The sequence below is a fragment of the Phalacrocorax aristotelis genome, chromosome 5, assembly GCF_949628215.1.
Source record: "Phalacrocorax aristotelis chromosome 5, bGulAri2.1, whole genome shotgun sequence".
Taxonomy (NCBI): Eukaryota; Metazoa; Chordata; class Aves; order Suliformes; family Phalacrocoracidae; genus Phalacrocorax; species Phalacrocorax aristotelis.
The window spans coordinates 22,772,753-22,784,419 of NC_134280.1; the positions used below are offsets into that span (position 1 = coordinate 22,772,753).

The 11,667-nt window shown below is 39.5% G+C and overlaps 1 protein-coding gene across 1 annotated transcript; it reads left to right on the plus strand.

Moving 5' to 3' along the window:
* Positions 1–2: 2 nt before the first annotated feature.
* Positions 3–10,783, plus strand: KLHL41 (kelch like family member 41). The gene is made up of 6 exons (XM_075093402.1): positions 3–2,324; positions 5,593–5,750; positions 5,840–5,947; positions 6,825–7,010; positions 8,809–8,955; positions 9,774–10,783. The coding sequence occupies exons 1-6, from the start codon at positions 1,215–1,217 to the stop codon at positions 9,883–9,885; spliced, it is 1,821 nt and encodes a 606-aa protein (XP_074949503.1). The 5' UTR covers positions 3–1,214; the 3' UTR covers positions 9,886–10,783.
* The last annotated feature ends 884 nt before the right edge of the window (positions 10,784–11,667 follow it).

The following is an 11,667-nucleotide window of genomic DNA, read 5'->3' on the forward strand; positions in this document are numbered from 1 at the left end:
GATCTTGCATTCAAATAGTTGTGTTTTGATCCTGTTTCTGTTACATTCAAAGAACTTTTTACCATACAGGTAAAAAGCATTCTTTATATGGGCAAAATACAGTCCTTCATCAAGGTACATCAAACAACTTAAAATTTCACATTTGTTTTGGATCAGTATTACCACCTTTAACAAAATTCTAAATGTTCCAACATATGCAGAATTGTTCTAAATTCACATTCACTTTTCAAACTACTTGTCTGACTTGGAACTTTTTTTAGTTTAAATTGAGATTTTTAGGGTTTTTTAGTTTTTTTAAATTAGACATCCTTTAAATAATGTTAATATGGTGGACTACTTCTTTTTCATTCTGTGTTCTACCTTTCCAATGTACTGTTTCTGGTTTAGTTTAACAGCAGTTAATACCGTTTCTGGTACAGTCAAATTTAAAAGGATTTATTATGTCTACAGATCATCTGAATTGAGGAATGGTTATTATTGGGGGGGTGGAGACTTAATTTCAAATTATTTTTGAAAGCAGAACTTCACCTGAATAATGTTTGTTTTTATGTCTACACAGTAGGATTTTGCTTACAAATACAACCAAATGAGTTTTAAGAAGAAACTCAAAATGAATTTCAAAGTCTTATTATCAATATCTGAAGAAATTGCAGATATTATATGGGTATGTAAAAAAAATAATCTGACAGCATAGATAATGGACGCAAAGTTCTGGAGTTTTTTAATATCTTTATGCCTGCAGCAATGTGATGTATTAAGCAACTCTGAAAAAGTTGTCAGCTTCAAGTACTGCTCACTGGACTAATAATATTTCTACTTCAGAATATTTGGTACATGTATATTTACAATCTTGCTCATAGCTGTCTCACTGAGGGTCAGATTCTCCTGTCCTTACTCATGTCAAATGATTTCTTACATTGCATGTAATCTCATTGATCCAATGTGGAGAATGATGGCAAAACCTGACCATAGTGGCTAAAAGCAACAGTTGCTTCTTTCAGTCTTCAGCAGCTGTGAGAGCAACTCTTTTTTTCCAAACCATCCGACCTACATTCCGACCCATAAGAGTACGTACCTATATTTAGCTAGCAAGATTAAGTTGCAGAGGCTTCAGGCAGAGCAAAGCACATTGGTCTGCCTTTTTTACAGACAGACCTTTGGGCAGACAACAACTAAAGCTTTCTGCTCCCTCCCCTTTCCCAAGTATTTGCAAAATGGATTCCCAAAGGGAACTCACTGAAGAGCTCAGACTTTACCAATCCACCCTTCTTCAGGATGGCCTCAAGGAACTCCTTGAAGAGAAAAAGTTTATAGATTGCTCTCTAAAAGCCGGTGACAGAAGCCTGCCTTGCCACAGATTGATTCTGTCAGCATGTAGCCCTTATTTTCGTGAGTATTTCTTATCTGAGCAAAATGAAGAGAAAAAGAAGGAGGTAGTTCTAGATAATGTTGACCCCAACATCCTGGATATGATTGTCAAATACCTTTATTCAGCAAGTATTGATCTTAACGATTCTAACGTGCAAGATATTTTTGCTTTGGCCAGTCGCTTTCAGATCCCTTCTGTATTCACTGTGTGCGTTTCCTATCTTCAGAAGAGGCTTGCTGTTGGTAACTGTCTGGCCATCCTTCGATTAGGTGTTCTGCTTGATTGCCCAAGACTTGCATTTTCTGCCCGTGATTTTGTTTCAGATCATTTTGTGCAGATCTGCAAAGAAGAGGACTTCATGCAGCTTGCCCCGCATGAACTTATCTCAGTTATTTCACCTGACAGCTTAAATGTAGAGAAGGAAGAACTGGTATTTGAAGCAGTAATGAGATGGGTCCGAACAGACAAGGAGAACAGAGTAAAGAGCCTGGGGGAAATTTTTGACTGCATACGTTTTCGTCTTATGCCAGAAAAATACTTCAAAGAACATGTTGAGAAGGATGATATAGTTAAAAGCAACTCAGACCTTCAGAAAAAAATAAAGATTATTAAGGATGCTTTCGCTGGAAAACTGCCTGACTCTAGCAAAACTACAGAAAAGTCAACCAAAGGGGAGGTGAATGGCGATGTAGGAGATGAAGATTTACTGCCTGGCTACCTAAATGACCTTCCCAGGCACGGCATGTTTGTCAAAGACCTAATTCTTCTGGTTAATGACACTGCTGCTGTAGCTTATGATCCTCTTGAAAATGAATGCTACCTAGCAGCCCTGGCAGAACAGATTCCCAGAAATCATTCCAGTATAGTCACCAAACAGAATCAGGTCTACGTTGTTGGAGGACTGTATGTGGAAGAGGAGAACAAGGATCAGCCTTTCCAGTCATACTTCTTCCAGGTATAAGCTCTATAATTGTTGGTGCAATAGCAGGTGCTTATAGGAGTTACTGAAAAGTACTCTGAGGCTATGCAAGCGAGTTGTCTAGTCTCTGTCTATGGTCGATGGAGAGAAGTATCTATAGAGAACTATCCCTGTCTCAGAAATTAAACCAAGGGACCTGCATCTTCTCTTTCAAGATCAAGCCCCTGGTGAGATCTCAGGAAAGATTAAAAGGATTAGTATATTACATCTAGGCACCGGCTTTCATTGTTAAAGGCCCAGATCTTTCATGGTACAAATGCCTAAATTTAAGCCTAATCATATTTTTGTAAAATACCTTTTGTGAATGTGTAAAATACCTTTTCAACTTCTGTGAAAGTTGAGTACTTAGCTGCTTTAGAGCTAATGAGAGGGGTTTTTTTTGCATCTGAAATACTTTTATGACAGCAGGAATGTGCATATTTTAGGTGCCAGTTTTGTCACTAGAATTCCAGAAGTCCTTTTGTCACATCTACATTTGAAAACCTAAGGGCATTCTAAAATAGGTAATTTAGGGTAGACAGTTGTTTTCTTCACAAGCTGTCAACGTTGATACACTAAATCCCAATGTTTCAAACAAGAGTGTAATTTTTTATCTTTGTAGATCTGTATAAATATAAGGCTGATCAATACAAACTGTAACTTCCAGAACATATTTCAGAAAAAAACGGCAGAAGTACAGTTTGGCATTCTTATGCCATCAACTAATGGTTGGTTTTGGCTACCTGGCTTTGGGGGATATTTAAACTATGTCATGATGAATTATGCAATACGGGGCTGGCCTTGTCCTGTCTTCAGGCACATTGGCCTAAAAGAAATAGGAAATAAAGCAGAGTGATGAGCAGTGATAGAATTTTAAAGCGTTCAGATATTAAAAATTGCAAATATTAAGTGTTTATAAGTGTTTATAGGAGTATGGCTCACTGATTTCACACACATTGAAAGAGTCTGTTTCAGGCATTTGTTATGAGAGGGAAGCCAGTGTGCTAGAGAGGGATTAGCACTGCTTCATTTCCTTATGTAGGTGTGAACTACTGATCACTAAAGTGCAAAACTTGTTACAGAAGTATTCTTCTAATAGAAATACTGTGTTGATGTCACAATGTATACAGTCCAGAACTGAATAGTCTAAGTCTCAGGCTACTAGGAGGCCTCTGAAAAACTAGGCTTCAAGGCTGATACTAAAAATTGATGAAGTTTTCAGAATCCTACTTTACACATCTACATCCATTTCCTGAAATCCTGCTCTCTCGCTTGTCATCTTTAGGCTTGCTGCTGCTACTGCCTACAGTTAAAATACTTGTCTGCATTACCTATGTGGCTGTTGTTCTCTCCAAAATGTTAAGGTAGTGCCAGACCGATTTTTCGCTTACTGATCTCCCTTTCCCCACCAGTGAAGAACCTGTTACCATTTTATTTGGTATTTAGCAACCCAGGAGAAAACAAGGCTGCCACTGGCTCAAAAATGCACAAGCAATTGATGCCCTATCATCAGCGGATCTGTCATCTTCAAGACTGGTTCACTAAGCATGCTGTGATCTGTGATGAGTACATCATCTCCTCATTATGCCACCCAGATCCAGCTACTGGGGCAATCCATGTCCATGAACTAGATTTCACTCTTGCAATAAAACTTCCTGTTCCGTAGGGATGGTCTATCAAATGTGGGAGATGAGTTTTAGCATGGGGACCTTGACTGTGGAACATACTTCTGGAAAAGAGTGGCACTGTACTAAACCCAGATCTGATTGAGACCACATTTGGAGTACTGTGTCCAGTTTTGGGCCTCCCAGTTTAAGAAGGAGGTGGAACTGCTTGAGCAAGCCCAGCAGAGAGCTACCAAGGTGATCAGGGAACTGGAGCATCTCCCTTATGAAGAAGGGCTGAGAGACCTGGGTTTGTTCAGCCTGGAGAAGAGAAGACTGAGGGGGAATTTCATCAGTGCCTACAAATATCTAAAGGGTGGGTGTCAGGACAATGGGACTAGGCTCTTTTCAGTAGTGCCCAATGCCAGGACAAGGGGCAATGAGCACAAACAGAAACTCAGGAAGTTCCACCTGAATATGAGGAAAAACTTCTTTCCTGTGAGGGTGCCAGAGCAGTGGCACAGGCTGCCCAGGGAGGCTGTGGAGTCTCCTTCCCTGGAGACATTAAAAACCTGCCTGGATGCGTTCCTGTGTCCCCTGCTCTAGGTGTGCCTGCTCAGGTAGGGGGTTTGGACAAGATGATCTCCAGAGGTCCCTTCCAACCCCTACCATTCTGTGATTCTGTGATTACTTTAACTGAACTTTCTCTTGCTTTCTAGCAGAGGCCTCAATAACTCATGGAAACTCAAATTTTAGCTTCCCTTCCTGTACATTGTGAAGCAAATCTATAGGCAACAGAAGAGAGAAAATACTCATTTTGAATGTTAGAGAGCATTCTGGTTCAGTTTTAAGTTCTCAGATCAAAACAAAAATTAAGCACCACAATTCTGGGCAAATATTGTTTTGGTTTGTTTGTTTTTCCTTCTGTCCTTTCTACTGCTTCTCTTTAGGTGTTTTTAGCATACTGGATGTGAGCTGAGAGAGTTGTGGGAGTACTCCAGTAGGGGTGACATCAATGTTGCCGATGGAGCTGCACTGCCTGCCTTTTTTTGCTTAGGAGTGAAATTCTTATTCATTGAGCCTTCAGAAATCTCAGGAGCTTTTGGGGTCATTTGTGATGAAACACCACCTCTTTTGCTTTAGGGATTGCAGAAGAGACATCTATGCCATTTGCCATGTAACATTTCCTAATCATTAAGAGGAATGGTGTGAGGATATCTGGTATCTCTCATGGTAGCAATGCGCACAACCGGCTAAATGAGTAGGTATGGAGTGGCAGGAGTGTCTGCTCCCTTCAGGCAGGAAGAAGAACTTGTTCTTTTCCAACATCCAATGGGGAACCCAGAGAGTGAGAGACCTTTAAACAAGGAAGAAGAGTTTAATGAAGAGGCAAAGAAGCTGTGCAGATGAGTGAGGGTGAGCAGACAGATGCAAAGAGGGCTGTGTGGCATTGACTCTGCGAGGTCTCAGCACCACGAAGCATGAGTGGGTAGGAGTCATCATTTATTAGCTGCACTGAGGGAAGAGTAGGTTGTTCAGGAAAGTGGATAAGCTGTTGAGAGACACTGAGTACAGTTAGATTAATTTTGTGGAACAGTGTTCGTTGTGTGGATTTTTACTATTTGCCTTTCCTAACACTTCCTGTTCTGATGCTTTTTCAGCTGGATAGCATTGCTGGTGAGTGGGTGGCCCTTCCTCCGCTGCCATCAGCCCGGTGTCTCTTCGGGCTGGGAGAATCAGACAACAAGATCTATGTAATCGCAGGCAAGGACCTTCGCACTGAGGAGTCTCTAGATACAGTATTGTGCTATGATCCTGTGTATGTTTAAAATTTAATTATGCCCACTGAGGACATGTAAATAGCCCATTGTTAGTTGAAAGAGCCTAACTTTTCTTTTCTTCTTCCAGGGCAATGAAATGGGGTGAGATCAAAAAATTACCCATCAAAGTATATGGCCATGCTACTATCTCAAACAATGGATTGATATATTGTCTTGGTGGAAAAACTGATGATAAGTGAGTCTCGAAGACTTTTCGTGACAATTTATAAAATTATTTGGTTGGTCCTTTATATGTCCTCACTCTCAGAAATCAGGGTTTCCCTTTACTACATCTTCAGGTTAGGGTTGCTAATAATCAGGCAGAGGGGAACACGTGGTATACAGGATATCTGATATATATACAGATATACAGGATACATGATAAGGTAAAATTGCATATAAATTGTAATCCCAACTAGTTATTTTAATGATTGTACTTATTTGCAAGGCAATTTTTACTTATGTTGCAGACACATGAGCAATACATAGCTATGAGGACCCTCACCGAAAGTAGTATTTCCTTCCAGATAGAGATACATAGGTGCCATGGAATTACTGTGTCAGTTTTTCAAATTTTCTGACCTGTGATGCCTGTTATACCTTAACGGACCCTTTAATGGGTGTAACATCAGGAAAATCAGTGTTTTCGCTCACACTGAATGTGTGGTGGTAATTTTTCAGTGTTTGTATAGGGGACAATTAAGATACAAGCTTGTCAAATCAGCCAAAACAGCAGCATAATCTTTCTTTTATAACCTTTGTCATACATTCCTCCACAAATCCATCTGAATGGAAATGCTGGGAAAGGACGTTGTCTTTCTCCTGTAAGGTACATCAAAATTGCTGCCCTGTGTAAGCAGCATTTAACATTTTATTTAGTTCTATGGATGTGATTAGTGCTTTGTATGCAAATGCAAAAATGCAAAGATTCCCAGATTAGATACAATAAAGGATCTCATGGAGAGAAAAGAGGTGTTATGCATAAACCCACACAATCCATCTCAGCTAGGTCTCACTTGGAACAAACCCAAAGTTCCTTAGAAACAATCACAAGTTTTCTTTTCCCTCCCCAGGAAATGCACTAACAGACTATTTGTATACAATCCTAAGAAAGGAGACTGGAGAGACTTGGCTCCAATGAAAGTGGCTCGCTCAATGTTTGGAACAGCTATCCATAAGGGCAAGATCGTCATTGCAGGTGGCGTCACTGAGGAGGGCCTCACTGCATCTGTTGAAGCTTTTGATCTGACCACCAATAAGTGAGTGCAATATCCAAGCTATTTTAAGCAAGTGTTTTATCATCGAGGCTTTTAGGAGCTCTGAGATAAGAGTCACAAGGATGTTCAGGTGCCTGTACTCCTACTGAGACACGCTTGGTCTACATTCACATCTTTAGCAGCACCAGCAGCAGCAGCCTGAAGAGCGAAGAGCCCGTATCTCTGGTATTTTTCCTGCCCCCACACGCATTTTCAGTGCTAGCATACCTACATTGCAAACATCATCAAAGAGCTCATGTAGCGAAAATAACTCGCCCTCTAATCTTTTTTAAGTCTGATTACTTTCCTTATTTGGTTGACCACAGCCACCTAAAAAGGTGTGCTGGCATATAATAGGAGAGAAGTGGGAGAGATGGGGAAGGGTCACGCAACCCAGCTGAAACAGCATTGGCTCTGAACATGAAACCCCAGCAGGAGAAATTAGGTGCCTGAACAGGACAAGCTGAATGTCTGTTGGGTACGTGGCCTGGTGATGCCTTGCTGTTCACTTACCTTGTCACAGCAAATACCATTTACCACCAGTTAGTGACAGACAGATAATTCTGCTTATTTATTTAGTATGAAAACTCCAGCAAGACTTTCAATTTTAAGCGCATACTCTGAAATACTATAAGGTAATGACAAAACAGAGTAAGTCACACCTGGAATTAGCTCACTTACTTTGTCCAGATACTTTCCAACATTCTTCCTCACAGCCAGAATCTTTTGCAGCCAGCATCCCTCAAATGTTTGTGTTTTCCCAGGAGTTTATACCCTCTGTATCTGACTTTCTACTCTTAATTTTCCTTTTCGTTACTTTTCTTCCCTAGCATCTTATTTACTAACTTTCATTTAAAATAATACCAGTAAAACTTTATTATGATAGCTTAAGCTCGTCAGTCATCCCGGATGCACCTTTATTTTATTAATAAGCACTTCTATTGTATATAAACACATTTGGCTTTGCTGGCTTCACTGACAGGTGGCACTGCAGCCATCAACCTCACAACAAAAGCTTTAACTTCAATGTATGCTATCCCCAAGAGACTTGCTTATAAAATTTAACAAAACAAAATGTGAATTACGCAAGTAATTCTACGAGGGAACTTTGGACTTGACACCTTCTACAGAAAGCAGAGGAAAGTAAAGGTCATTTTGTTACCATGAAGTTTGGCACATTCTCCTCTTCCATTGTTCTGAAACAGGTACAGCTTGTGGTCTGGAAAATCTGTCGGTTCTTGTCTTGGTTTACTCTAGTTTGTTATAGTCAAGTTACACAAGCAAGAGACACTAATTAGCCATTAGTTTTGATGTTGACATTATCCAGAAGTGGGATATCTGTGTGTTTTCTATGTTTATAGGTGTGAATTGGCAGAAAATTTGAAAATATGCTAATGAGCTCCAGTAACTTTTTTAAAACCTCAAATTATTATGTCAATGCCACCTGAAATCAATACACATTTTGGAAACGACAGGTAAAAAATGAGAGTAGCTGGGGAACAATACATCTGTATAAAGCATGTTATTGATGATGGGACCAGGCGACCTGTAAGAAGTGGTCTCTGGGAAGAGATGTCGTGATGGTGTCATTCCATCACGTAAGACTTGCAGGAAGTCCCTGTGGGGATGGAAACACTGAAACTCGCTGCTGATACATCTCAGAATTTTTTCCTTTTACTAAACCATTCACTCAGGTGGTCCTTGGTACCTGAATTTGTCACTCAGAGATGTATTTTACTGCATTCAGTTTACAATATTTCTCATGTGTTCATTTAACTTAAGTTTTTCTTTTCATCTTTAGGTGGGAGATTATGCCAGAATTTCCCCAAGAGAGAAGTTCTATTAGTTTAGTCACCTTAAGTGGAGCTTTGTACGCTATCGGAGGCTTTGCAATGATTCAGCTTGAATCTAAAGAATTTGCACCCAGTGAAGTCACTGACATATGGAAGTAAGTTTAATTTTAATCACACTTTCTTGGTGGAAAGCCAGTCTAAAATTGAGGTTGGAGATACTGGAGGGTAAAATTAGTTTTCTGTTTCACTCTGGAAATGAACTATAGCACAGGTTTTAAAGCACTTGTTGACAGAAATGTTTGTCAAACTAACAAATGAGACTTGGATCTAATAACTACTTCCACCTACTAATAATTTTAACAGTCTGAGGAACGATTTTCAGATTCTTTTACTCTTTTATAAAGAGTAAGTTGCCATATCTCCTGGCAGGTTTAGCCTTGTAAGTGTACTATAAAAACATTCCCTGTTTTGTGACATTTTTATGCAGAAAAGCCTGTATACACAGATGTTTGCACATACTCATGTGTTAATAGTCAAATAAGTAATTGTTCCAAGAGAATCAGAAACCCCTATCTCCTAGATTATTATTTTTTTTAATCTAAATCACAGTAACAGTGATGAAACATCAGATCTCTGCTATGACTCATCAGTTGCTAAGGTAAATTCAGGAGTTTGAACTGGCAGAGGGACAGGAGGGATTCCCAGAAGAAAAACACCTTTATATGTAAGAATCTGAAGGGCTACTTAAGACAAGGTGGAAGCTTTTATAGGAGTAATTAAAGTATGACACAGGCCAGAAACAAGCTTTAGGGACCAGGAAAAGGAACACTCACACAAGACCATCTTTCTGTTCTGTTCTGAGGACAAAAGCAGCCTTTTGTGGCATCCTTCAGCTCATGGTTGCTACAAGCCTTTGCAACATGTGGATTATCTTCCTTTTCATGTCTGTGTGACCTTATTTTGTTAAATGCAGGTATGATGATGAAAAGAAGGAATGGATTGGCATACTGAAAGAGATCCGATATGCTACTGGAGCCTCCTGCCTGGCTACACGTTTAAACCTCTTCAAGTTATCAAAACTGTAAACAAAACACTGGAAAATGTGATACGATGAGGGAGTTTCAATAGGCTCTTCTGGTTTTGTTGCATGAAAATGTCCCCAAATTGTACAGAGTTTTGCAGCAGCATACTAGTTATACTGTTAACTGTTTAAACAGTTCATCTGTCTGTCCAAGTCTTAAGATATGTACTAACTAATCAACAGCAACTGAATTTTTGCCAACGTTTAAAATCCTGAAGAATCCTAATTAACGTTGATTAGAATAAATGAAGATTTCAGAGAGAACTCCAGTTTCCACTCTGTGAAATTGCCAATAAAACTAGTTAGACTTCCTTATACTCAGACAATCCAGGATACTGGTGGCTTATCCTCCAAACAATGCCCGTGAGTTAATTGTTAGGTTAAATACAACTAGTAGATAGCTAATTTTATTCTAACTGGCTGTTTGTACAGCCTGATTTCTCCCTTTAGTAATGTATGCAAATCCTGCGTTCTCCAGTCATATCTTGAAAATATTTTCATTAGAGCCTTCTGAAAATAATTTAGCCTGGAACTGAAGTGCATACTGAAATCAAAAGTGGCCTAAGAAATGCCAATCTCTACCAAAGCTCCACAAGTAGCCAGAGGTGAGGAAAGATAGACGTTCACAAGGTTAATAGCTCTACTGTTTCACCTACTATGTTTAGGCTTCTGGTAACAGAGATTTTCCACTTTTTTATGCTTTTATATTTATTTCCAAAGCAAATATTTTGTGGAAGTTTTTCTCAGAAATCTGAGGCCATTAAGCATTCATGAAAACGTCCTGGAAGAATTGATCATCAGCCAATACCTATGGCAGAGAGGACATTTCCATCTAATAAAGAGTTGATGCATTTTGATGTTGAAACTTTTAACAATTAAACTTTGTTTTTAAAACTATAAAAGTATCACTTGATGGTGTCTCTTTTAGTTGTCAGCTCATCATCACTACCATAACACCAGGACACAGATTTCTTAGTACAGCTTTTGCCTAAGACAGAGCACTCAGTTTTCTTAAGGTAGAGCATGCCCACCATTTTTATTGAGTATCTCTTCAAAGAATTTCTCCATTGAATAAAGAGGGTGTAATGGATCTAAATCTAATCAATACTGATGTAGCAGGAAAACTGGAAAAGAAACCCACCACACCTGACTGAATAGCAATTCCAACTGTCAGCTCACCCCCTGCACTGCCTTCCTTGGAGACAGAGGTAAATATATGGCAATGGCACAACCACCGTAGCTCATTTCAGTATGTTACTGTACACAGGTACTTAATCTGTGGGACATCTTTTCTGTTTTCCCCTTTAGTACCCAAATCTTCAGCTGTTCATAGCATCTTTTAATTGGCTCCAGTTAAATCACTGGTTCACACCAGCCTATCTGCTCTAACACTTGCTGATTTAATTTAGAAAGAATGACTGCAAAGGATCAAAAGAAGCACATTTTACTGAAATACTCATAATAAATTTGCTTTTCTTAATAAATTTTCTTAGATGCCCTTTCTGAATCTACTCATAGCAAGTTTTAATCCTCTTTCCATTGTGAATACTCATAACTTAAAGATACCTGGCTTGGCCTAGGGTGACTGCCAGATTCCTGAAAAGCAGGGTTCAGCTCAAACACATGACCACCCATGACCGATCACTTCAGCTACAGCCACTGCCACCTTTCTTAGGCTCCAGGGTTGCTACTTGAAGGCCATCTCTACAGAGGCAAGGTCATGGAAGAGCCCTCTGACTTGGAGCCTACCTTCTGAGATCCTAACCTGTATTTACAATTGTCTTCT